General features: G+C 44.2%; 1 protein-coding gene and 1 long non-coding RNA gene across 8 annotated transcripts in view; one reads left to right on the top strand and one right to left on the bottom strand.

Moving 5' to 3' along the window:
- Nucleotides 1-27,542, top strand: part of Rcor3 (REST corepressor 3) — a 41,198-nt gene that overhangs the window by 4,948 nt on the left and 8,708 nt on the right. For 3 of the 7 annotated variants that reach the window (XR_005972611.1, XM_041635213.1, XM_041635216.1), the window contains exons 3-9: nt 3,988-4,065; nt 6,497-6,549; nt 8,239-8,400; nt 9,386-9,510; nt 10,091-10,169; nt 13,797-14,015; nt 17,935-18,012. Coding sequence is in view for 6 of the 7 variants with exons in the window: in XM_041635213.1 (XP_041491147.1) it covers nt 3,988-4,065; nt 6,497-6,549; nt 8,239-8,400; nt 9,386-9,510; nt 10,091-10,169; nt 13,797-14,015; nt 17,935-18,012 (794 nt within the window). In the remaining variant the exon portion in view is untranslated. Of the gene's footprint in view, nt 1-3,987; nt 4,066-4,212; nt 4,574-6,496; nt 6,550-8,238; nt 8,401-9,385; nt 9,511-10,090; nt 10,170-13,796; nt 14,016-17,934; nt 18,013-25,106; nt 25,165-26,946; nt 27,040-27,542 lie in introns of those variants that run through there. The other 4 variants (XM_041635214.1, XM_041635211.1, XM_041635212.1 and 1 more) reach the window with 3 other exon arrangements.
- LOC121435769 lies at nt 1,161-27,513 on the bottom strand. Its single transcript, XR_005972612.1, has 3 exons — nt 27,432-27,513; nt 20,762-20,949; nt 1,161-1,446 (listed from the first exon to the last, which is right to left on the bottom strand). It is a non-coding gene; the product is annotated as an uncharacterized LOC121435769 (long non-coding RNA).

The following is a 27,542-nucleotide window of genomic DNA, read 5'->3' as shown; positions in this document are numbered from 1 at the left end:
AGTTAGTGCACGACTGGCCTACACTGCAGTGAGTTAGTGCACGACTGGCCTACACTGCAGTGAGTTAGTGCACGACTGGCCTACACTGCAGTGAGTTAGTGCATGACTGGTTAACACTGCAGTGAGTTAGTGCACGACTGGTTAACACTGCAGTGAGTTAGTGCACGACTGGCCTACACTGCAGTGAGTTAGTGCACGACTGGCCTACACTGCAGTGAGTTAGTGCACGACTGGCCTACACTGCAGTGAGTTAGTGCACGACTGGCCTACACTGCAGTGAGTTAGTGCACGACTGGCCTACACTGCAGTGAGTTAGTGCACGACTGGTTAACACTGCAGTGAGTTAGTGCACGACTGGTTAACACTGCAGTGAGTTAGTGCACGACTGGCCTACACTGCAGTGAGTTAGTGCACGACTGGCCTACACTGCAGTGAGTTAGTGCACGACTGGCCTACACTGCAGTGAGTTAGTGCATGACTGGTTAACACTGCAGTGAGTTAGTGCACGACTGGTTAACACTGCAGTGAGTTAGTGCACGACTGGCCTACACTGCAGTGAGTTAGTGCACGACTGGCCTACACTGCAGTGAGTTAGTGCACGACTGGCCTACACTGCAGTGAGTTAGTGCACGACTGGCCTACACTGCAGTGAGTTAGTGCACGACTGGTTAACACTGCAGTGAGTTAGTGCACGACTGGTTAACACTGCAGTGAGTTAGTGCACGACTGGTTAACACTGCAGTGAGTTAGTGCACGACTGGCCTACACTGCAGTGAGTTAGTGCACGACTGGCCTACACTGCAGTGAGTTAGTGCACGACTGGCCTACACTGCAGTGAGTTAGTGCACGACTGGCCTACACTGCAGTGAGTTAGTGCACGACTGGCCTACACTGCAGGGGTTGTGCAGTAGAGGAGAGCTTTAACAAGCTTGGAACCCTGGAGTCGGAGAGAAGAAGCATGTTTGTTCCGTGTGAGAGGACACTTATTACTAGAACATCCGTGATGTAGTCCTTGCATACGTGGCTACAGCTTTCCTAGAAAGCACCGAGCGGAACTGCAGAAGTTCATGATGCTACTCAGGCTGCTGTGGAGTTTAAACTTATGTGTTCTTTATTTCTGGGTTGGGCCATTTAGTATCTTCCGGCTATAGTTGGTGATAGAAGGTGAAGTCTTCCACTAGGGAGACTGCAGTATAACTTAGACCTCAGGTGACTTTTCAGGCAGGTTATGTTGAGAAAGAGAACGGGAAGCTCACAAGTCTGAAAGTCTGGTGCCGGTGAGAGCTCAGTAGACAAAGCGTGAGAGCCTCAGCTCAGATTCTTGTCACCACAGAAAAGTCAGCTATGGTGGTGCATACCGATGTCTGGGAAGGTGGAAATAATTCCTGGGGCTCGTTGGCTCTCCAGCCTGGCTGAAGCAGTGAGCTCTAGGTTCAGTGAGAAATCCTGTCTTAAAAAAAAAAAAGTGTAGTCAGGAGTGGTGGTGAATGCCCTTGACTCCAGCAGAGGCAGGCCAACTTGCTTTACACAGTCACAGTTCCCGGACAGCCAGGGCTGCGTAGAGAAACCCTGTATCAGAAGTACAAATACGGGAGCCTGACAGAAGGAGGTGCTCTCTGTCGACCTGTGGCTACCACGTGGTTTGTGCATGCACACAGGCACATGCGTGTGCTCACATAAGTTATTCATGCTTCCATATTATGAGGAAAGTCTTCATCCCATTTGAAGCTAGAAGCCCAGAATATAATATAAAACCTAGTTTGGTTTATAAACAGATTTTTAGATGTTGAGACCACTTTTCGGGATCTAAATTCTTAGTTTAATTATTTGTTCACCGAAGTCCTTTAATTTCTCGAAGACAGTCTTGGAAAGTTACAGATTGCTGTGTTTGCACTTTGCACTAGACTAGAAATCCTACCTTATTCCTTACACTCGTATCTTAGTAGTCGATTGTCCCATGCGTGTACATTATCAGCTTACCAGTTTTCCTTTGAGCAGCGCTGAAGTACATTCATATATATTCCTATTGTTATAGATGAGGGAAACTGAGTCACAAGAAGATATTTCCAAGGTGGCACACTTGCAGTGACTGGGAGTCTGAAGTCTGTAATCTATACTCTTTCTTGTAAACATCAGTATTTCTTGGGTGATGTTAATTGAAAAGGTTGGGGTCTGTAGTTAGTGAAAGAACATGGTAAGGTGCCTACTTGCGCCTTCTCCGTCATTGGGCCACTCACATAAACTCCTCTATCGTCCCACACTAGAGGTGGTTACTGTCCTCAAGTAGGATGCTGGCTTCTGTCGTATTCGACCCTTAGTCACAATATGGAAATTTTGTGGATCATAACTGGTATTTTAAATGGAGAAAAAGCAATACTTGTTTGAGAAGAGCTATTTAATGAGACACATCAGACTTTCTGCAATGCAAGAATGAGGCTCATGGACCGGAGCGATGGCTCCGTGGAAAGAGGTGCTTGTCACCAAGCCTGGGTTCTATCAGCTCTCTCTCCTGATCCCCCTTCCTGAGTGTGTCACGCACCTGCTGGCACTGGAGTGGGTTTGTTTTGAGATAGGATTGCTCTGTAACCCAAGATGGCCTTGAACTCCCAATCTTCCCGTCTCTGCCCCCCAAAGAATGGTATTACAGATATGCACCAGTTTTTAAAGAATATCTCAATAAACTTCTGATCAGATAATTTGTGAAGATTTTTAAGTTCCTCTTTTTGCCTCCTTTTTTTTAAAAGATACAACACAAAGATACAAAGGTTTTGCTTTTTTTTTTTTTTTTTTTGGTTTTTCGAGACAGGGTTTCTCTGTAGCTTTGGAACCTGTCCTGGAACTAGCTCTTGTAGAACAGGCTGGTCTCGAACTCACAGAGATCCGCCTGCCTCTGCCTCCCAAGTGCTGGGATTAAAGGTGTGCGCCACCACTGCCCGGCTAAGGTTTTGCTTTTTAACTGTATTTGTATAGTTGAGGTTTTTTTTTTTTTTAAATACTTAGATAACCTGTTCACCAACCTTAATTTTTCAGATCATAAAATGTAGGTTTAAAATCATATGAGATGAATCTTCCAACTAAAAATTCTTACCTAAATAAGTACATTTAGTAGTAGTATATGATGATTCTCTGAAAGTGAAGTAAATTATTGGCTCATAACTGATTTCTCTGTATAGAAAATGTAGTAAGGAATATCTGTATTCCAAATCCCTTACAATAATCTGAGTTTAACCTCAGAATTCTATTAGTATTTATGTGGTTAATTTGAAATTCTGGCTGTTGGTGTTAGGTAGATACCTGCCTCATGAAACGCGGTGGTCCTCACCTGGCAGCAGAGTGTCCTGTTAGTAGTTTTAACTGGCTTGTAGCTAAGGACTGGGTAGAAGCCAGAAAGAAACTCCTGTTCTAATAATAGTATCTACAGGTGTGAGGCTTGATGTTCTGGACTTCTTAGGTTAACACGAGAAATACCTAGGAGAGGACAGTGGGCTTCTAGACTCAGTCAGATCATGTGAAGAAGAAATGTGTTAACTTTTATGCCTTTGTCTTGGAGCGCGCGTTTTTATCACTATGAAGAGCGGTGAAATTGAGTCTGGAAAGGAAAGCTAGCAGCCTTAGGGATAAGATCCGATGCACGCCAGGAGAGATGCTCGTCTTTAAGTCGCAGCGGTTGCACCCTGTCTAGACAGCACGGGTGAGGCAGGCGCTCTGTAGGGGAAAGGTCAGTTTTGATGAAGCTCCCTACCCAGTGTACAGAAAGCCGCTCTGTCAGGTGACCGGAAGGGAAGGCAGGGTTGCTTCAGAGCGGCTTTAAAGAGAGCCACAGTGTCCTCCATCCAAAACTGAGTGTTCTGCTGACTTTCATAAACTTCCTGTTTCCTTGTGCCTTTGTCCTTTGCAGGTATTATACTAAAACATAAGATTTTGCTGATGTTTACTTGGAATATAAATACAAAGCTATCATATTCAAAATAATTCATTTTTCCTCAGGTGCTACCAAGTACACAGATAAAGACAATGGAGGGATGCTTGTGTGGTCGCCTTACCACAGTGTCCCAGATGCCAAACGTAAGTTCTTTTCTGAGATCAAACGCTAAGATCCACAGGGAATCGGCCTGTTGAAAATGTAATTTGCAATTGTGCTTTAGTCTTTTAGGTTCTCTTAAGAGCTGAATTGCCTTTGTTTTCTCTATGAGAATGTCTTTCCTTTTGAAGGATAGTGAATCTGGTCATTCAGTTTGTGTCAGGCCCACGAAGAAAGCAAACACCTAGGCTCTGATGGCTTTGCTGCTTAAACCCTCAAGCAGGGGAGGGAGTTATGTAGACAACCGCCCAGGCTTTGCTTCCGTCTATGGAGCAGTAAGAGAGATGCCTTCAGACTCCAGAGAGCCCACTCTCATTCCCACTTTAAAGAGGAGAGGTGAGAGAAGTGACTTCAGCAGCCGTCAGGCCATCTTGTGCTCTCCACTCTGGACGGAGACCTTCTGGACCCCTGAATCATGCTGTGGCTTTAGACTTCAGTGTGATGTAGCAGACCGGAATCCTTTGCGGCACACCAGATATAGGAAACATACAGGTAACAGCACTAAGATCCCACCCTCCATTCAGCTATCGAGTTTGTGAATGACAGCAGCAGCTACACTAGACAGCCCTTCGAGCAGACATCAAATAGCTTGTCTTTAAAAGCATTGTCCTAGCAACTTTTGAACTTATGTTTTGTGATTTATTTAGTCTGGAGAAAAATAGCCATGTCCTATATATCCTGTGTGTAGAGTCTAATCATGGTATCGATGCAGCTAAATGCAAAAACGAAAGAAAGAAAATGAGTATGAGTATACATCTGCACACCTAGAAATCGTCCTGACTTAAAAGCTCTAGAGTCACCCACTGTTAAGCTGGGATCCCGTGCCCTGGAGGCATTCAGTCAGAGACACGTACCAAGAACCCAGAAGAGGTTTGCTCAGTATGGCCTGCCGAGGTTTTCATTCATAAAATTGGCATCACAGTGTCATGGGATGTCACTGTTTGGTACGCTGGTACATAGTGAAAGACAAATTGCAGAAAGGTAGCATGACCCTGAGAATGGTGTCCACAGGGATGTCCAGAGCAGGCCTGTGGCAATGATCAACCCAGGTTATATCGTGTGTTAGAACCTTAAAAGTATTGGTGTCTGACTAGCCCACATTTTCAGGGGCAAAGCCTGTATGTACTTTTAAAGCTCTGTCTTGGTTCTAATGCCCATCTGGGGCTGATCCACTTTTGGTCAACTGGTATTAATGAACTTGGCTGTCGAAAGGACTGTGATAGACTTTTGTTATATTTCATCAGCATCCATCTAGGTCTGTAGCGTACTTAAGTAGAGTCTAAACAAAATATAAAACTTCAACTTCCTGTATCAGAAAGTATATTATACTTGGGAAGATATAATATAGCACCCATTTAAAAATAGCTTTCTAGCATATTTATAATATATTAAATAGTAATGTTCAATAATAATAGCAGATCCTTAGAGGTACTTAGGAAGTGCCAAATACTCCTGAACATCTTCTGAGTGTTAATTCATTCAATCATGGGAGAATATATTGTTTAATCATGAATTTAGAGCAGGAAACTAAGGTATAAAAGGACAAATGACCCCACCAAAAGTTAAAAGTACTAGAAATGGACAGAAAAGCAGGTTCAGGTAGACAGTAGCCACTCCAGGGTCAAAATTCTTAAGAGTTCTGTTTCTTAGAAATATGTTTAAAGAACTAATTACACATGCATATGTGTAAAAATAATTTTTAAAGGATAAAGGAGTGACTGTGGACACCACAGAGTGAATTTTGACTGTAACAGATTACTTTCTAATGAGGCCTTGAAATAGCCAGCACATCACTCTGAAAACTGCTTGTCTGAATTACTCTGTTAATTTAATCATGTGTGGCAGACAAGTGAAAATAGGACCCAAGTACCGCAAAACAAGCAGAAGAGCCAAGAGGAGAGTTAAGGGTGCGTGTGCACACAGCACACCGTTCTGGAGAGCTCGCAGGAGTGTTAAGGATGCGTGTGCACACAGCACGCTGTTCAGACAGCTTGCAGAAGGACAGATGAGTCAGCCTTTTATATATATGAACGGGTCGTACACAGCCAAGTATTTCAAGGATTATTTTAGGATTTTACAATGTGATTGGGTTCCTTTGTCTACTTCCACATGAGTGATTGTGAGCATACAAAAATAATTACAGTAATGTCACTTAACTTAGTAATAATTTTATCATATATGGTCATAAGGTTATTAGGTCAAGTGAAATTTTACTCATTCCGAACTAACCTGTCACATCCAGCAGGTGAGGAGTCGCAGATTCCGTGTGTAAGTCTCCTTTAGAGACATTTCATACTAGCTTTGGCTATTTTTAACTCAGAATGATAAATTATCTTACCATGTTAAAAAAAATAAAAAACCAGATCTGAGAGACTGAAGTTTGTGAAAGTAGTGATGTGACCTGTTCCCTTCCAGTGGATGAATACGTCGCCATTGCGAAGGAGAAGCATGGCTACAATGTCGAACAGGTATGGAGAGGTGTGTGCACATGTGTGTGCTGGAGCGTGTCCCCATGTGTGGGCCTGTAGAGGCCGGAAGTCAGTGTCAGCCTGTCTTCGTCAATCACTTCCACCTTTTTTCTTTTCTTTTTATCCCAAAAGGTCAGGTCTTACTGTGTTGCCCAGGCTGGCCATCACCCTGCCGCAGCCGGGCTGTAGGTGTATGCCACTGCCTCCTGCTTTGAAGTAGACACTCTTAAGGCTCATTTTGCCAAGTATCTCACCCGTGCTCGGAATCCCTAGTAGAAGGAGTAGGCTGCTGTTAGAGAGATCAGCTCTGTGTAAGTGGGTCTCTGGGCGCTCACTCCACGGTGCAGCACTGGAAGTTTCTGGAATCGACCTGCTTTTCTAGAGCTAAACAAATTACCCTTTTGGAGCTTTTTTTGAAGCTTTTGGTGGCCTATTTTATGATTTTAGGTTTTTTTGTTTGTTTGATTGACTGATTTTGACACAATGTCTTGCTGTACAAACTTGGCTGGCCTGGAATTTGCAGTGTCCCTCCTGCCTCTGCCTTTCCAGTGCTGGGATTATAACCAAGCCAATTACCGATCTTGTTTGTTTGTATCTGTCTGTCTGTCTATGTCTTCCTGGCTGTCTTAGAGCTCTGTACACAGACCAGCCTGTCCTCATACACACAGAATCCTGGTCCTGCCTCCCCAGTGCTGGGATTATAGTCAACCCTATTACCCATCGTTTGTGTGTGTGTGTCTGTGTCTGTCTGTCTATCTGTCTATGTCTTCCTGGCTGTCCTAGAGCTCAGTTACAGACCAGCCTGTCCTCAGACGCACAGAATCCTCCTGCCCCTGCCTCCCGAGTGCTGGGATTAGAGGCATGCCTTCTTTGTTCATATTGGAGAAGGTTAATCTTTCAAAATATGAGTAAATATTGGTTTATTTTCATGTTTATGTTACAATTTTATTATCAAAATAAAGAAATTTACTTTTAAACTCACCACTAAAAATTCTGTCTCTTTTTTAACAGAATGAGAACTCACTCATTAAATAATACTTAAATTCCATCTAGGAAAGGTAGGGCCTCACCACTTAAATAGAGGGAACAGTATGCACTTTTAGAAATGACTTGCCGATGAAGTCACTGGAGTTTCTTAGATGACTTCTAATAATTGTATGTTTACATTATGGTAACAGCAAAATAAATCACTAATATTTTATTAAATATGTGACAGAATAGTCCAATTGGGGCTGTTGCAGTGAAAGTGCCCTTCAGTCTTAGAATTGTTTAGCACATAACTCTAAAAGGTTAAAACTTGATATTCCTCTGCTAAATCCAACTGAATATTTCTGGTTCTTCTGTGATAGTTGATAATTTTGTTCTGTTACTGATTGCCATTCCTTACTGGATAGCTTTCTTTTAGGCTATTTTCCTACACGTTGACAAAGTGCTAAGATGTGAGCAAAGGTCTTGTCGTGAGCTTTAGAGTTTCTCTTTTCTTAATTCTGCATCGAATAGGACAGGCACAGCACTTGTTCTGAGGCCTCGACTTAAAATAAATAACTAGCTTGTGACCCTGTGAAAGGCCCCAAAGTTGGTTTGTCTTGAGTTGAAGTCACAGACTCAATTTTAATCTGATTTGTGTTTAGCTCTTAAGAGTGGCGGAAGTAGGTCCATTAAGATTCAGGGGACGGTTTCTCTTCAAAGGCACTTGGCATGTTGTTCTGGCACAAACATGACATCGAGAAGTCCCTTGCGGACCTTCCAAACTTCACCCCCTTTCCGGATGAGTGGACCGTGGAAGACAAAGTCCTGTTTGAGCAAGCCTTTAGTTTTCACGGGAAGAGCTTTCACAGGATCCAACAAATGGTATGGTGATTTTGGTCTTATCCAAATTATTGTTAGGATGATTATAATACTACTGAATACTGCCTACCTATTAATTATAAAATGTTTTCCATTTTCATATTAAAAAGTTCTTGAAATGGGTGTATTTGCATACAGTATTTCTACAATCACCTGTGCATATCAGGTTTATGCTTTTACAGTAAGGCAATTGCTTTTATCTCGTCTCAAAGAAGTTATAGTTACTAAGTTTGGTGGTTGTTTTTTGGGGAGAATAATAATTTAAGTTTATTTTTGAATGTTTCTATTTTTACCTCTAGGATTTTCTTTCATTTTGCATATGAAAGTCTATATTTTTAAACTAATGTTTTGCAAGAATGCATGAGCACTGTGTCTACACACGTCTCCCCTGAGCTCTCCCCGTGTCCCCCACCTCCTTTCCGAGGTCGACATACGTTGATTTCGGTCATGTACCACAGGCTGTAAGCTAGAGAAAAGAAAGCAGATACTGAGTGCTGGCGTGGCCATGCTGGGGACCTCGGGGACCCTTCCCATCTGGTTAGTTTGTGACATCACAGGACGTTGGTCCAGCCGTGTCGGTGACATGGGTGCTGTGGAGTTCTGTGACTATTACCTGTGCTTTGTGGTTCTTGTCATTCATGACTCTCAGGCTCACTGTGCCCTGCTGCTCAGAAGTGGTTTTTGGTTTCTTCAAGACAGGATTTCTTTGTGTAACAGCCCTAGCTGTCATGGCACTAGCTCTTGCAGACCAGGCTGGCCTCGAACTCACAGAGATCCACCTGTCTCTGCCTCCCGAGTGCTGGGATTAGAGGTGTGCGCCACCAGCACCCGGCCACTCAGAAGTCTAGGTTCTTGTCATTCATAAAGGTACCCATGACATAGTTTTCATTTATGCCTTGTTTATCAAGAATATGACATTGATATTCATGTGTTGGTCAGAGTTTATGAATTAAACTTTTCAATAGTAACAGGACTTTTTTTTTTTAAGCTTCCAGATAAGACAATTGCAAGTCTTGTAAAGTATTACTATTCTTGGAAAAAAACTCGCTCAAGGACAAGTTTGATGGATCGCCAGGCCCGTAAACTAGCCAACAGACACAATCAGGGTGACAGGTGGGTCGGATGCTTTACCTTGCTGTGCTGTTGGGGACTTCTCTGGGGGGGGGGTGTTTTCCATGAGACAGAAGCCACTGCAGGGCTGAAGAGCCAAGTGGTCAGAATCTTGACTGTAAGGACTTCACTGCTCTACTGTTGGTTGCTCAGTGTGAACGAAAGACACCCTGGGGATGTTACTCAGTGGTAGAGCACTAGCATTTGTGTGTGGAGTTCCATTCCCAGCCCTCCACACACAAATATATTAAAGAATGTGTTCTGTGCAAAATGGTCATTGTTCATTTGCTGAAATAACATTCCTGAGTAGCTAACGTCCCCATTTTTGTGATTGCGTTTTGTCTCTTTACACCACATGCAGACAGAGCTGAAGTTACCAGTTACATCACACTGCACATGCCCTCTATCCAAGTGGAACTTCTAAGTTTCCTTCCCACCAAGTCTATTACTTTTTAGTTGACAGTGCCGCAATGAATGACTGTTTCTTAGAGCTGAAGAAAGGCGGGGCACAGCTCCCAGTGGCAATCCTTAGGAACCTTTAGTAAAGTTACTAGAAGATCCCCTGATCTGTTGTTTGTTTCAGTGATGATGATGTGGAAGAGACTCACCCAATGGACGGGAACGACAGTGACTATGATCCAAAGAAGGAAGCCAAAAAAGAGGTGATGATCCCTGGGTCCTCACACTGTAGAGTAGCCTGCTTGTAAAGACTGACTGCAGTAAGGGGTAAAGAGCCCAAAATCCAGGTGTGGTGAGGCATGCCTGTAGTGCCAGCACTTGGGAGGCAGGGGCAGGCAGATCTTTGTGCATTTGGGGCCAGCCTGATCTACTTAGAGAGTTCCAGGCCAGTGAGGACTACACACTGAGACCCTGTCTCAAAAATAAGACAAGAACGGGGGTTGGAGAGATGGCTTGGTGGCTAAGAGCACTTACTGCCCTTTCAGAGGACTGGAGTTGGGTTCCTGGCACTCAGGTCTGGCCTGTGACTCCAGCTCCAGGAGGTCCGACACCTCTTGCTTCAGTGTGCATACACACAAACACACGCACAGACAAATAATTAAAAATAAATCTTTGGGGAAGCGAAGAAAGACTTTCTGTATATTGGTTTAGGAAGTCGGTTTCAGTGGATATTTCAAGCTTGAAAACTACTGAGCCGTTACATAGTGGTGTTGGGTTATCTCCTCTGGTCACAGATGGGCCGACTCAGTTGCAATTCTTAGTCTAATCCCTTAGAAAAAGATTTAACACACCTTTACATGGTAAGATTTGCTAGGTAAAATTTTAGGGTTTCTGGTTTTGTTACCCAATTTTTCTCAGCAATGTTTTTTCCATGTTATAGCAAATTAGAAAGTAGTAGCAGGTATATGGAGAGCAGTGACCACTGAACGCTGGCTCAGTGAGAGGTGGAAGGATCCCATAGAAAAGTGCTCAGCTGCCCCAGTGTGCTGGTGATAAGGAGACTTACAGTCATTAAGAAAAGGCTAAGTTGATGCACATACTGTTTCCTAAGGTAAGGAGTTGTATTTGTAACATGTTCAGAGTGTGGACAGGCAGAAGCTGGCGAGGGGAGCAGTGAGCATGGCACAGCCCTGGAGTGGAGGGGCTGCACGTCTCTGTGTCTACCTGGGTCCACTTCGGTACAATGTGTCATTTCCACCATGACTGTCCCGATTAGTCCAGCCCTTCCCTTGAAGTTTCTCCATTAATGACGTTTTAAAGTCCTAAATGACCTTACTTTGATGTTTTCTAACTTTCCTAGTTTTTAGATTTTAATAATTTTAGAATGCCAGCTGCTTTCAGATTTCTTAATCTCTTCATCACTCCTGTCCTCTTGACTTTGGCTTTCTTGAGTCATCGGCAGATTTAATCACGTGTGTGTGTGTGTGTGTGTGCGCGCGCATGCATGCATGCACAGCATCTAAATATATGCATTTTGAGTACAAGTGCCTGCGGAAGCCAAAAGAGGGCCTTGGATCTCCTGGACCTGGAGGTACAGGCCCTTATGAACCACCCAGTGTCGATGCTGGTGACAGAGCTTGGGTCCCCAGCAAGAGCAGGGCGTGCTTTGAACCACTGAGTGGCTCTTAGCCCTACGATTCACTTTTGAAGTTGATTTCTTCCTGTTTTTCTAACTCTTTTCACTTTTCTTGCTGTAGCCTTCTTAGAACCAAAGTACTTGTTCAGGTGTATGTGTGTCCGTCTGTCTGTCTAGTGCACTCATCCACACTTCCAGGTGTTCAGGCCAGAGTTTGTTTCCTTCCTTCCTTCCTTCCTTCCTTCCTTTCTTTTCCCTCTCCTCTTTCTTTTGAGGCATGGTCTCTCACTGAGCTTGCTGTTCTAACCAGACAAACTGGCCAATGTGCTGCCAGGATTCCTGTCTCTCTGCACCCCCAGTGTGGGGTTATGGATGTGCCGCTGTACCAAGCCTTTGTGTGGGGCTGGAATTCACAGCCCAGGTCCTCAGACTGCACCGTGAACTCTTTCCTTGCTGAGCCCGTTCCCATCCATCTGTTTGCCTTTCTTGGCTTCCTTCCTTTGTGGCCTACTTTAGAGGAGTATCTATCCCATTCTTTTACTGCTACTTTGAGCTGGCTATTCCTGTGTTTCTATTCTTGTGGACCCAGGAGACTTTGTCTCCTATATTTAGGTTAGATTCTAGTGCTGGTGTTCCCAGACTTTCTAGCCAGCAGACACCATGACTCCAAACCCTACTGATCTGTGTAAAACCCACAGTTTCAGTTACATCTTGTTTTGGTTTTGGTTTTAACTTATTCAAACTTAAATTTGGTGGGTTTTTTTAACATATATGTTTATTGATTATTTAGGTCACCATTCTTTCTTGATTCTGTCCTTTCTTTGCTTTTTCCTGAGGAATATCCTTTAGAAGCTCATACACATCCGTGTTCTTGCAAACAGCCTCTGCATTTGCTTCTGAGTGTATCTAGGCACAACCATCCTATGCCTCCAAAATGTTTTATGTGGGGCTTCTCAGGCTACAAAGATCATAGATGTTTAGGGCCTAAACCTGTCTGAGGCAGGACTCTGATTGGGAGTTCTCAGGGAAGACTTTTCAAAGTTGTTTCTCTAACCAAGACTGGCACAGGCACGACCACTTCTAGACGACTTCTAGCCCTCTCCTGTGGCGGAGCGAACCGGGGCAGAGCCAATGGGGGTGTCTTCCCTGCTTTCCACACTGATGGGTGCTCCTAGCGTTCTGCCCTTGTCTCTCTTGCCCTGCACGACCCCACTGCTGAGAAAGGGCCTCCAGTCACCATCAGCTTTGATCCAAAGACTTTAGGAGGCATCTCTCTGAACATCAGATTTGCCTGAGTTGCTTTGAGTTTCCAGCAGTAAGGCGAATTACACTTGACTACACAGCTGTATGGATTCAACTCCACTTCCTGAAAAAAGAAGTTCTCAATGTATCAGTAAGATATGTGTCAGGTCTTAATGGATTCCTCTCAGAAGCACAGAGTGACACTGGTGTTTCCATTTTAGGACATTAAATATTAATGCTACTTAGTAGCTCATTCTCATCATTACTGGACAACTTTTTTAACTCTTCTGGGGCATGAACTGATACCTAATATTGGGTTTAGAGTTTTATTGTCTACAAGCCACATGCATACATTTGATAACGTCCCCACCATCAGAATCAAGGTCATCTTATATCCATTCTAACCTCCAACTCCATACATTGTTCTGAAACTCCAAGTAAAATAAAACCTCTCTTTTTTTACCAGCTACCTAGTATACACATATATTTCCTAAACTGTCTTTTGTTCTTTTTGCAGACCCTTATATGTATAATTTATAGTCTGGGGTAGGGTTGTTGCCCAGCTCTTCATTGTATAAGCAAATGGGAAAATTTTATAGTGTAACTTACTTTTTCAGTATTCATAGACCTCAAGATGTAGAAACTAAACATTTTATTGAATTAATCAAAAATATATTTTGTTGCTGGGTGGTGGTAGCACACACCTTTAATCCCAGTACTTGGGGGGGCGGGGCAGAGGCAGGAGGATCTCTGTGAGTTTGAAGCCACCCTGATCTATTGAGTGAGTTTCAGGACAGCCAGTGCTACACAGAGAAACTGCCTTGAAAAATCAAAGAATATGTATATGTTTTGTCATAGTGTCAGCACACCGCAGTGTGTGTGTCTTATTTGGACTCGTGAATAATAAAGCTTGTCGGGAGTGTTGCAGTGTAGGAGATCTTCCTGTTTGTAGGAGGTTGTTTACATACATTGATGGAAACAAAGTCTCTGCTCTTCCACCTGCACTCCCCAGGGTAGCACTGAGCAGCCTGTCCAAACCAGCAAGGTTGGCCTCGGGAGGAGGGAGTACCAGAGTTTGCAGCACCGCCACCACTCCCAGCGATCCAAGTGCCGCCCACCCAAGGGCATGTATTTAACCCCGGAGGACGTGGTGGCTGTCTCCTGCAGTCCCAACGCAGCCAACACCATCCTCAGACAACTGGACATGGAGCTGATCTCTCTAAAGCGTCAGGTATTTTACAGAAGCGGTGTCTTTTATGACTTTGTCCATTGGTGTATCTGTGTTTGTTTAGGTTGAACTCTAGAGTTTGCAGATGTTCTTTTTTAGATGTTACAATGTTTGGTTTGGGGGAGGGGTGGCAGTGTTTGTTTCAGAGTACGGGCTTGACTCCACAGCCTCAGCTGTCATACTGTATTCCTGAGCCACATCCCAAGCTTGGTTTACTTTATGAAATTCCTCTGCTGGTGTAGATGCAAATCCCAGCATGGCTGTCATCAGCACTGATTCTAAGCAAGTTCCATAGCTCACTCTCTAGCCTGCACTTTTCCTGTACAACAAGGAACAATAGCCATACTGTTGCAGGTTGCTGAACGCTGCCTGTAGCGCTGTGTGTAGGTTGTTTGGCACACTGTGTCTCCTTAGTGAGTCACCACCACTGCTGCTGTCCTTACTGTGGGCTGAAGTAGTAGCAGTGTTTTTAAAATGTCCACGTGGCTTTTTAATGCTAAGACCCTTGTATGTAAGCACTGAGGGTTGCCCATAAGACCTTATGCAAATCAATTGCTATTGATAGGAAAGAGTGTTGTGGTAACGAGTGGTTACATCAGTCCATCTCACCAGACCTCAGCCTGTCTTCCCCTAGGCAGCTTCTGTGTCATCTGGACAGGAGTTAGCATTCCGGGCTGGAACCAACATCATGGACATAGTGAGCTGTCCACACAACTTATAGGACCTGGCCTTTCTTATCCACTTTATCTGTTTCTTACTTGGTTTTGCCATCAAAGATTCCCATTTTCCAAACTATAGCACTTTTTCTCCATGGAAATCTTCAGATGGGCAGCTCTCAGCCTTCCTAGTGCCATGACCCTGTAATACACCATTTATGCTGTGGTGACCCCCAACTGTAAAATTATTTTGTTGCTACTTCATAACTGTAATTTTGCTACTCTTATCAACCACAGTGTAATTTATCTGTGTTTTCTGAAAGTCTCAGGCAACCTCTTGAACCCCCAAAGGGGTCACGATCCACAGGTTGAGAACCCTTGTTCTAGCTAGTTTTCCTGTAATCTTTTGCTATTACGGGAGGGAGGAGGCCTATTGTTTTCATTTGCAATTTGACTTCTGCTCTTAGAGCATTTCCTCATAATTGAGCTCTTTTTCCTTTATTCATTTGTTTGTTTTCTTATTTTTTTGTGTTTGTGCCTGCCATGTACAGCACCCTCATGAAGGAGGGAACAACCTGCGGAAGTTCATTTTCTCCTCACATCTTCAAAACTTGAGCCTTAGTGGCTCAAGCGCTTGGCTGGGAGCCATTTACAGGCAAGCTTCTCTCCGTGGTTACTCATCTGATAGGGCCACAGTGGAGTGTATCTTAGCGGCAAGCTTCTCTCCGTGGTTATTCATCTGATAGGGCCACAGTGGAGTGTATCTTAGCGGCAAGCTTCTCTCCATGGTTACTCATCTGATAGGGCCACAGTGGAGTGTATCTTAGCGGCAAGCTTCTCTCCGTGGTTACTCATCTGATAGGGCCACAGTGAAGTGTATATTAGCAGCACTCATCTTGCACTGACGAGTGGCTGTCCCCACACTTGTATTTCCCATCTGTGAGCATCGCCACACACAGGCACTTCCTCAACTGACGTCATCCAAGATCTCCTTTTTTCCCCACAGTCGTCTTGATGAAAAGGGTCTCAATTTTGTTTCCAAGCTTCTCTAGTTTTTGTTTTTTGTTCTTGTTGGTTTTTTGTTTGTTTGTTAGTTAGTTTGTTTGTTTTACATTGTCATTCTACATAACTCTGACTGTCATGGGACTCACTCTGCAGACCAGGCTGGCCTCAGACTCACAGAGATCCACCTGCCTCTCCCTCGAGTGCTGGGATTAAAGGTGTGCAAGGAGAGGTTTCTTAATTGGATAATTAATATTTCTGACTTGAGTTGTATTTGTCTCAACTCTCACCTCACTCTGTCTTCTGCATTCCTATTAAACATACCTTTCTGAAAGGCAAGTGTGATCGTATTTTCTTGACTAAAAGTCTTCAATTTCATTCAGTCTTTAGGCAAAATTGAGATTCTTTGGTGTACTACATGGTTCTTTGGCTCTTTGCTCTGGTCCGACATCCTTCCTTTTTTCCTGAATACTATTTGCCTACAGTTCATTCTGTCCCCCCAACCTTAGCTGCTGGCTGAATGCTTTAAAACTTGCCTTAGGTTCTGTCTCCTCTGGAACATCCCTCCCCGCCGCCCACCAAACACCTCCTTTATTTTCTTACTCTCCCCTCATCTCCTTTCCCTCTGTGCGGTTTTCTAACGTGGCCAGCTAATTTACTCTAAACCATCTGGTGACTTATTCCAGATACCCTGGCTGTAAAAAAAGTGATGCATAACTTAATGCTATCTGACTGCCCACACTGGTGAGAACCAGACCAGTCAGTGAGCTGCAAGCAGACAGTGCTCACATGCAGGCCTCAGACTGGAGACTGGCTGTTGCTCAAAGAGCGGGAGTTTGCACTTGGTTTACATTCAGATCGTACCTCTTACATGATTGCCCAGAAAGGTGTCTTCACTTCTGCATGCCTTATGTTTTTACTTCTGTGAACGGCTCCAATGGAAACAGAGAACAAATGTGTCTTCCAGTACTTTGATAGACTGGGGAACAATTTGAGCATAGGATGAATTTTGTGTTGGCCAATATATATTTTTTTGTTGGTGAAATACTACACCTGATTGGCTGAGCACTGTCACAGCCGCCACTGTGTGGCAGCTGTATCAGTTCCCTGCGTGCTGGGAACCACGCACGTCTGCTGTCAAATGTGGGGAGAATTACAGGTGGCCATCCTGCCACAGACAGTAACTCAGAAGCTGCAGTCAGCCTGACACCCATCTTCAAACCAACCTGGTCATCCTTAGAGGGTCAAGTGCCATCTCTACTGTAGCATTTACACATTTCCTAACCATTTAGAGTATATAAAGCCCCCATTTTGCTAGCTTCCTGCCTTTTCATGTTTCTCATTGAAGGTTTTGAATGTTGTGCCCAATAAGTATCCTTTCCCCATAAGATACGGGATTTTTAATTGAAGATTTTACATAATATAGTAACTTTTGAGAACATGTATGTTGTGTTATAGAAGAACTAATTGTATTTACCACACAGAATGATTGTGAGAATTGAAGGATTTTTAACATATCAAGAATGATGTTTTATACCTAGCAAATTTTAGGCATTATCATCATTGCTATTGTAGGAACAGTTACCATTTTGTCAACATTATGGTAATGAGAAATGGTGATAGTTTAATCTTTGTGTAGGCCAGCTGCCGTTGGCTGTAAAGACTGTGATGTGCTCTGTGGGTGCTTGAAGAGTGACAGAGCTACCAAGGCAGTGGTGGGGCACACCTTTAATCCCAGCACTGGAGGCAGAGGCAGGCGGATCTCTGAGTTCAAGGCCAGCCTGGTCTGCGTAGCAAGTTCCAGGACAGCCAGGGCTATACAGAGAAACCCTGTCTTGAAATAAACTAGAAACAAACAAAAAAAATGACAGGACTTTTCATTTGAATCATATTTGGATTTTTTAAAGAAAAAAAGTTTGTCATTAAGGTGAGAGTAGCTTGCCTAAGATGAGAGGAAAGTATTGGCCTTCCAGGAGTGGAGCCCTGATCCCACTCAGCACTGCTCCTCCATGAAATGTGTGTGCATGTGCCTGTGTGTGTGTGCATGCGTGTGTACGTGTGTGATTGTCTGTCTGTCAGTCTTTCAGGTATGTGCTACTTGAATGGCAGCATGATGTGCTTTGCTGTGATAATCATGTCTGTTCCCCTGAACCTAAACCTAAGATGGCTTTGATAGATGTTTGATATATGTTCTGTTCACTTATCTGTACTTGTAAAAATGTACCAAGTACATGGTCTGACACAAACTTTGTTGTTTTGTGAAGGTTCAGAATGCTAAGCAAGTAAACAGTGCACTTAAGCAGAAAATGGAAGGTGGAATTGAAGAGTTCAAACCTCCCGAGGTAGGATGCTGAAAGCCCCTGTGGTTAAGCCCCCTGTTCTTTTAAGTTACCCGGTGCTCAGGTTCTACTCTGTCCTTTCTGAAGTTTTCACAATATGGACAATTTATCATGCTGAATTTTTCATTCACATCGTTATCTTTTGAGTCTTGACTGATCTTTTTATTTTAAATTAACTCACTCGCCCTGCCCTCAGCAAGTACTATGAAAACCACCATTGAGAGTGAGCCCAAGAGGCTGGAGGTCTGTGGGAAGGCTGGCACACGTCTGGGGCCCTTTTCTGCCACGTGACTTGGCACCAAAAATAAATCCCAAGGGATTTTTCTTAAACAAAATCTTACTTTAAAACACTTATTTGGTGCTCATATTTCAATGAAGATTTTACTGTGCATATTTTTTATACACTTTGCCTGAAAATACAAAATCTCATAGATAAAGATAGTACCCATTTTTTTCAGCCTTATTTGTATTTTGTTTCTTTGTTCTTGGTAAATATAGTAGAATTTAAATGTCCCTAAAATCCAATGAAATCTTCTTACAAAAGTTTCAGCTGTAAAATCTTTGATTTTTTAAAGGCTCCCAAGTTATGATTCATATACTGAATTGGTCTTTCTATGAATATGGTGACCAAATAGCTGTCTGTGTTCCTGTGGGTCCTTGCTGTGTCTCCTACATCTGACTGAAATATCTGCAGATAAGATGGGGGGTGGGAGAGGCAGTAGGATAAAGAGTGCTCCCCACATCAGGGTTAGGTTATGGGAAACAAGGAGAGATGCATAGGTTGGGGTCTCATTTCAAGCCCCTAAGTAAACTAAATACACTCCAGTGGCACTGAATTAAGGGAGGTATAGCACAAAATATTTTATTTTCATGTATTACTGCAAGAGGAAACTTTAAAATTTGAATTGGTTATTTTATATTTAATCATATATATAAAGCCAAATTTCATATGCTAATAGTTTCATAACTTAGAGATTATATGAATACAGCGGGTATAAAGCACAGAACACAGGGCGGGGTCCAGCTGTGGCGGCGCACACCTAAATGTCAACATTCAGGAGGCAGAGACCAGAGGAACAGCCAGCCCTTCATAGAGCGATCCTGTCTCAAAAAACAAAACAAGCTTGCGGGGGGGGGGGGGGGGGGAGGGCTGGCTTGGCGGAGCGGGGCCTGGGTGAAGGGGGCTGGCTTGGCGGAGCAGGGCCTGGGTGAAGGGGGCTGGCTTGGGTGGCTCAGGGAGTAAGGGCACCCGAGAATCGCATGATGGAGTCAGAACTGGTCCTGAAAGTTGTCTGTCACTTCCATACATGCACAAAGGCACATGCGTGCTCCACACACTGCATGGATAAGTGAATAAATGCCATATATGTAAAAGCAAAACTGTGGAACTACTCATGAGAACTTTGATGCCGTGGTTTGAAAATCAGAGGCTGGAGAGATGCGTGGCTCAGCAGTTTAGCGCACTGGCTGTTCCGTTCCCTATATGATGACGTACAATCATCTCTAGTCCTGGCCCAGGGCGTCTGATGCTGTCCTCTGGCCTCCACAGGCATTAGGATGCACAAGCTACACAGACATGTATGCAGGCAAAAACACCCACACAAAATTTAAAAACAAAAATAAATATTTAAGAATTTGAATAAAATAGAGAATTTCTAGATGTCCTACTAAAATTTCCAAGGGGTGTGGGGAAAGGCTGAGTAACTTATAATCAACATTTTTCTCTCACAAGAAAACAAGCCCAGATAATTTTACATAAAAAGTACCAAATCTCAAGAAAAACTAATTCTAACGCTCAATTTTCTAGCATTACAAGCTAGTTTCAGTCATTACCATGGCATAAGATGGGAAAGTGCCATAAGCAGCTCGTCTTGACTGTGGGCTCCCTCCTTGGTCTTTAGCTGGGCAACTGGATGTGAGGAGCCGGGCGCCTCAGAGGGGTTGCCAATTTACTCGAGATTACCCAGCAGTGAACTATAGCATCTCCTGTGGCTAGCCTGGGGTTGTAGACTCGACTGGCCGGTGTGCCTGGTGCTACCATCAGCTTACAGGAAGTGTCACAGAATAGCAAAACTGTTTGGTAGATTCTCACGTCAGCTACTGGGATAGAAGTTATCAAACACTTATTATATCTTTTGAGTTAAGAACAATGAGCAAAATGAAATCACCAAAATCTTTACCGTTGTCTATGGGTTCACCAACGTCTGGGTGCACTTGGCTGATTTAATGATCTCGTCTGACTTGAGGTACACAGAGCACTATCCTCCAGAAAATCTCCACAGCACACTTGCGTTTCTCATATTCTTGTTGCTTTCAGGACCGGGCAACTTGAATGGATATGTTCTGAAACACTGGTTAGATCTCATGAAAGACACCGGAAGGCAGTCCTTTCCCCCTTGGATTAGACTTCACCTTATCAAAACTGTTAATAACTTGGAGGGATTATGCCTTAGACGCAGTTCTCATCGTTATTGAGGAGCTTTATTAATAATTTGGTTTTGAATTTTGATTTTATCTAGAATAAGTTTTGATGAAGAAAGTACGTTCACTTCTACAACTATGTATTAATGCCCTGTTCATCTAAGGCAGTATTTAGGTACGGTGGGGCATGCAGGAGGAGGGGAGAACAGGACATAAGGCAATTGTTCCCTGCCTGCTTAAAAAATACTTGTAATCTAGATATTATCTGATAAACTGATAACGTGTAGACTTAGAAAGAAACGCTCTCAGAAAGCAGCTGGGCATTACTTACCCTGGCTGGGCCCCTCAGGACAGACGCTGTGGTGAGGACAGAGGTAAATGTGCACACACACAGAATTCAGCGGAGTAGGCAGAGAGAGCGTAACGGTGGAGGGTGGCAGGTGAGCTGGTGCTGAGATTCGGTGGAAGAAAAAGACATCTTTTCTCAAGAATCATTTCTGCCTAGAAAGGCGATCTTAGCTGCAGAGAAAAATGAACACCTGGTGTGGGTTACACGCAAGGGTGCTTCGAGATAAATGTGGAGCTAGAAGAAGAATTGCGCCTTTGAATTAGGTGCGGGGCGGGGGGGCTGCAGCTTCTTTAAAGAGTGACATCATCCTAGGGAAGCTGCTTTGGCAGTGTCCGGGCAAGAGACACTGCAGCAGGCAAACATGCTTGCTGCGCAGTCAGAAGTGAATCCGGCAGGGTAGCAGAGGAATGAGGACAGGAGACAGCGCCATTTCAAAGCTAGAAATCCACGTGTGTTGGGGTGGAGGAGCTGTGTGTGGTTCATGACTGCGTGGACAGGTGGAGGCAGTGAAATCTGGGGGTCAGGGAAGGGAGAAGAGCTATACCGGAAGGGATGACACTGGGGTCCCATCCCGTGTGTTTGCTCCCAGCCTTTATGACGGGCGCTCATGCTTCCAGCCTTGAGCAGGAAGTTTAACTGGTAACTTTCCCAGCTCTTCCCAGATAATGGGAACGCACCACTGACAGAACGGAGAGGCAAGCGAAGGCGAGCCGAGGGCCTGGTGTCTGCTCGGCCTGCTCTTGGGCCTGGTGTCCGGTCGGCCTGCTCTTTGAGGCTGCCAGGATTGTCACTATTATTGTTGTATTTTGTGTAGTTACTGTTAAAATAGGCATTCCAGATTCAGGTCGCTGTGACAACCAGGGTTTAGTTTTCATTCACGAGTCATGCTCTAGGTATCCTTCTTCAAATTAAAGTTTCTGGGGTTGATAACTTAAAGGGCCCTCACGTTTAAAATGCCTTGTCCTGTTTCTCTTCAGTCTGCCCTGCTTCCCTGTCTCCATTTTGTCAGACATTTGATCCTGACCAGCTTTGGCATCTCCCTCCTGCAGTCTCCCACCCAGAGGTGACATTTAAAGGCTATTAACTTGCTGCAGAAGATCAGACCCTCCAATGGGAAGCTGTTTTAGGTGGTTAGCCGTCCTTTTCCTTCTCCTTAACCACCGAGACACCGCATTCTCTTGTTACCACTGTCTCCCCTCAGCAGTAGTTTCTACACACGTGCATACAGGCATGGGCTAAGTTCTCTTTTTCTCCTGGAGAAATATAATCTCATCCCTTCACAGCATCCAAGTTACATCATAAATACATCAGAATTTTGTTCAAACAGTTGAGGAAGTAGAGGGGCAGCAGGCAGGTATGGTAGCAGCTCCACCAGCTGATGGCATTACCCAGTCTACACCCAGGGAGCACAGTCATGGCCTGGATACTGAGTCCCGTTTCTCAGGTCACTTTCTAGTGTATCCCTTTGGAGTGCGAGCAGTTCCTAGTGTTTAAGGGTGCTGTGTGTCTTTCTGCCACACTCGTCTACGTGAGTTTAACAGCCATATTTGGGTTCAGGTAAAAACCCAGTGCTCTGTCCCAGGGCTGGCGAATGTATGAGGACAGTGCGTGTCCTCAGCTGCCTGTGGGAGAACACTCAGGAGTCCTTTTGGACGGGACGTACATTACTTCTTTAAAGAAAGCTTGTAGCCTTGTTTAAGAACTTCATTTACATTTAAGTAATATATGAATGACTCCATTATAAAATCTTCTCAAACCTTCAGAAATGGATTGGATACATGAAGACTGTGTTTTTATCTGTGCGGAACCTGAGTTCCACCTGAGTCCCAGTGCCTCATTTTCAGTGTGTCCCAAACGACACTCGCCTTTCCCATCTCCCATGAGCACCTCTCAGCCACACCTTCTGCTGGCTCTCCAGGCTTAAGAGTCTTGTCCTGGTATAAGTCCTGCCCCCACTGCACATCCCCTCCTCCCTGCCGCCAGCACAGCTATTGCTTGTCAGGCTGAGGACTGTGGTGAGCGGCCTTCGCTCTGCTTTAACCCTGCAGTGCTGCTGAGAGGACGTCTCCCACCCAGACCTCAGGACTCTGCCTGTGGACCCTGCCTTTCAGACAGGCCTAAAGTCTACATAAAAGGCATTTTTATAGTGTCCGTGTTTCTGTTTCATTTTTGCTCCCTTTTCCCTTGGGCTTGAGCAGACGTCACAGTCACTGGTCAGTTTTTGCTGACCTGGGCACTGTCTCCCATCATCCTCTGAGCAGTTTATGAAGCAAGTGTCGCTGCTTGTGCAGGAGAGCTCACCCGCCAGCAGTGAGGTGCTGGCTACCCGATTGACCTCCTCAGCACTGTGCACATCCATTACTGTGCTGATAAAATGCAGATGCAGTGCAAACCAAGGAGACTCTAGACTTGGCCCAGATGAAAACTGATGGCGTCTGTACAAGAGAACGGCTCCCACCACCTGTAAGACTGTTGACGGATAACTCCCTCAGAAGCAACAGTTGAACAGAATGGCAGCCAGGACTTCAAAAGGAATGATTTGATCAACAAAGAGTTAAAGGCTTGAGAAAAATATTGAAGGCTTCAAAGAACAAAGCCCCATGATATGATCATACGATTTTCAAAACCAAAGGGTCATAGAGTTCCATTCTGTAGTCAGAAAAGCTGTGCTAAAAACAAGTGAAAGCCTGTGGCCACGTCATGAATGGCCTTAGGATGAGCCAGCCCTAAAGAGCGCTCTTCTGGCAAAGGAGCTACACAGGCCTGGAGACCTGAGTTCGATCCCTGGAACCCACGTAAAGTTGTTCTCAGACCTCCACACATCCACATGTGTGCACGGCATAGACATGCACCATACCCGCGACAACAGTAAATAAAAGCTTTATTTTATGAGAAGAATGGGCCAGTTTATAATGCTTTTGCTTTCTAGGTCAGATTAAGTTGCAGGAGGCCCTTTTCTTTCTCACCACCACTCTGAAATGTCTGGACCCATTTTAAATGGTTCTGGTACCGATTTGCAGGAGTTGGCAGTGAGCTCCTTTGGCTTCCACCTAACGGCTTGGGAGCTCACACGCCAGCTTAGCTTCTGCCCCTCCTCCACGCTGCTCTCTTTCTGTGAACTGCTTGGGTGTCCAGGTTGGTTTTATTGATTCCTTTTCCCTGACGGGAGGGTACTGGGGTCTGTGCCCTATTTCACTGGAGACAGAGAAGCCTCACTAAGTTGTCTAGGCTGTCCTTGAACACTGTAGCCATCCTGGTCTAGAACTTGAGATCCTCCTGCTTCAGCCTCCCAAGCAGCTGGAATTACACAGTCCTGCAACCCCAGGCCCCACTGGTCAACTCTGTGTGCCTCAGAAACTGTGCTTCTCTGCCTCAGGGGCCTTGCAGCTTACTGGCTAGTTGCTGCCCGGACTGTGTGCTGTGCTCTTTTATCTCTCCTGAAATTCTCTATTTCTATTTTTCGGTTTTTTTCCTTCCTTGCTCTTCCAGACCTTTTTCCTTTTGTCTCTCAAAATTTTGTTTCTGACTTTGAAGTTGTTTCTTTCTTCTGAATACTTTGTTTATTAGAAGTGTAGGCCTCGTCTCATTGGTGTCCCCAGAGGTGAGAGCTGATGTCCCGTCTCGAAGGACGCTGCCTGCTCACTTGCCCAGTAGGTCCAGGTACTGTGCCAGCTTGCTTTACCTTGGCAGTATGTCCTGTGGTCATCCGTGAGCTGGTGTACCGGTTTCCCCCTCTACTACAAAAGGTTCTTGACTTACTCCTCAGTGAATTGGAGTCTGGCTCGGTGGTGATTGCTGTAGGATTTTTTAACAGTGACTTTGAGAGAAACATTAAGAGGTCCTGGGATTTGAAAAAATAAAAGGTCTTATCAATGAATCATTTTCTGCTTCGGAAATTTAAAGAAATATTTTCAGACTTGGCTTCCTCCATTCTTAGTCTGATTTGTACAATTGTAATGGAAGAAAGCACAGCTTTTACTTAATGTGAAGCCAAGAAATATTAGAGTCACGGACCCTCTCGAAAATGGTCTCATGAACGTTAAAAGCTGGGCCAAAACCAGATCTGTGATATGGAATAGGAACATTGTACTGGAAAATGATGCAATATCGGTGTTGTTCAGTCCCCAAATGGGTGCATTTTTCTGGCATTATCTTTGTGTGTGGATAAAAGGTAACTCGAGGCGCGTTCAGCCCTTCTGAAAATGAAGCCCATGAGTCAGCATGTCGGTCTCATGTCTTGTGATTTGGTGAAACATTTTTGAAAAGCAAGTTGGAAAAATGTCTGCCTTCACATCCTCACTAGGAAACTTCTGTTTTAATTTTGTAGTCAAATCAGAAAATTAATGCCCGTTGGACCACAGAGGAGCAGCTTCTAGCAGTGCAAGGTATACTAAAGATAAGCAGTGATTGTTGTTCATTGTTGACTGTCATGCAAGGGGGCTGCCGTAGCTCCTCCCTCCTTCCGAAGCGGGACCGCACACCCTGACTGTTCAGCTCCAGGGTGCGTGACTGTCACATTGATGACTCGCTATGAACATAAACTATAAGCTTTTTATTTATCTAATTGCTCTTTGTTTTCTACTTGGTAAGTGTGAGGTCATGAAAATATTAACTGTGTGTTTCCAGTGTGTCATTCCTTACAAAGAGATAGACCCCTGTGTGCCTTTAAGGGGCTGCACACCCAGCGGAGTACGCTGTCTGGCGCTGTTTGTGAGAACGCTCAGTGGCGTGCGCCCACGGGCAGATGGGGAACACTGTACACTTGGGTTTCTTCTGTTTGAGCTGCTTAAGGGCAAATTGCTTACTTTTTGTTCAGCATAGATTTTATTTCTCTTTAAGGTGAACCTTCTGCAGAATTTGTTATATAATTTAAATATGGTCTGCCTATCGTTTGGTGAGCTCACTGTGTTGAGTCCTAAGAACTCTCTTATGGAGCTTAGCTGCTGTGAGTGTGGACTCCAGTGACGTGTGAGCACACAGTCTGTGATATCCAAACACTCGGCCTTCTCTTTGTCTAGAGGTTACATCGTGGCATTTAGAACGGTGGCTTAGAGCTCTCCCAGGAGTTTGAGCAGGCCTTCCTTTCACTCAGGCAAAGCCCGTTCTCCTCCCCAAAGTGCCTCCTGATAAGAACTGAGCCCTGCTTTCCAGCGTTTGCTAGTGTATTAATTTTGTACCATAATAGAAATTATTCAAGCAAAGGATTTTCTGAAGAGAATTGCCAAGGGAAATTGGGAGTAATCTTTCTCCACATAGCACTTGAGATTTGATCGCTTTCAGGGGCAGAGTTCACTGAATCTAACAGCTTGGCTGGACTATACAAAGCTGCATTCAAGGAAAGGGCAGTGGTGAGATTCCTGCATGCAGCCTGGGCTGCGTATGTGCAGATAGCTTAAAAGTGTTGAAGCCATGGAAGAGCGTGCTGATGCTGAGTCAGGCGTGCATGGGCTCTACGACGCACGCTTAGACAGTCACCGCTAAGTGAATGACTCTAACAGCCCTTTGCCTGGAAGTATGCTTGCTCTTCGGATTTTGAAGATTCTTCTAAAATAATGTGCTGATGCCTCAAATTTAGTTCTTTAGACTAAAATTATTTGAAATTTTTGTTTTCATTTTGTTTGGATTTTTTGTTTCTATTATTAGCATATGAAACAAAGCAGCATTTATCTGTGTCTGAAGTAGTAGTTCTAGGAAGGCCCAAGAGGCCCTCCGTGCCCACACATTTAGATCGCTAGATGTGTATCTCATAAACAGTACTGCAGTGCCCTGTGTCTGAGGCTCACTGGTTGAGGTATGTATATTTAACATGTAAACTTTGCTAGTAAGATGCTAGTTAGCAAGCAATTTTTTTCTTTAATACTTATGATAAACTTTTATGTAGTAAATCCTTTAGTAGCCGCTTCAGTATTGCAAAGCAATAATAAATTGTTTTGTTATTAACATGTTTTAATTTGTGTGACATTTTATATTCTGAATATTTGATACATGTGTACTGCTGTGACACCTTTTGTAAAATGCTTTATGCTTTATCTTGCTTATGATGGACTGCTCTGGTGACCTAGAGAAATGAGTGGCGCCATTGTTGAGATCAGGAACTCGATCGGAATATACTTTTTTGCTAACTCTTTTAAAACCGAGAAGCATAACAAGATCATTTTCATTCCTAGGTTTAAATCCTATATCCCACCTTTTCTGCTGTTACCAACTGGTTCCTGACAGTTGAAGCTTGCCCCTTCCTTCTTCCCCTAGCGGAAAGTGGAACCAGGGATCAGTCAGCTCTGGCAGGACTGAGTCTGCCTCTGTAACTTCCTCGTGTTCATCCTAGCTCTGCTGTGATCTCAGTGGCGTTCTTTGGGAGTCCAACTGGGACATCATTGGTGCGCCAGTAAGAACAGCTCTTCTCCTATTTTTCCCACGTGTGTGGCCTTTTTCATGTGATGGGACAATTATTGGCTATTGGCTATTCTCAGAAAAACATACACTTCTGTGTCACACAGAATGAGTGTGGTGTGAGCATTGCTCTTGCTATTCTCGTCCACCTCAGAAGTATATTTGTTTTCTAGTGCATAAAAGATTCACCTCTCTGAATGGTAGTTCAAGAAAAACTAACTTTTATCAAGATGTCATCTTTAGTTTTTAGTTTTTATCTTACCTGCCATGGCTTCTGAAACAGGGACTGGAATCCGTGTGTCCAGGGGGCTGTGCATGTGCTGAAGTCACTGTCTCTTCCAGAGTTCACACTGCTGATCTTTCAAAGAGAATT

The sequence above is a fragment of the Microtus oregoni genome, unplaced genomic scaffold, assembly GCF_018167655.1.
Source record: "Microtus oregoni isolate MIOR12 unplaced genomic scaffold, Mior012 000047F_ref0000412, whole genome shotgun sequence".
NCBI lineage: Eukaryota > Metazoa > Chordata > Mammalia > Rodentia > Cricetidae > Microtus > Microtus oregoni.
This window is presented reverse-complemented; position numbering and strand designations above follow the sequence as displayed.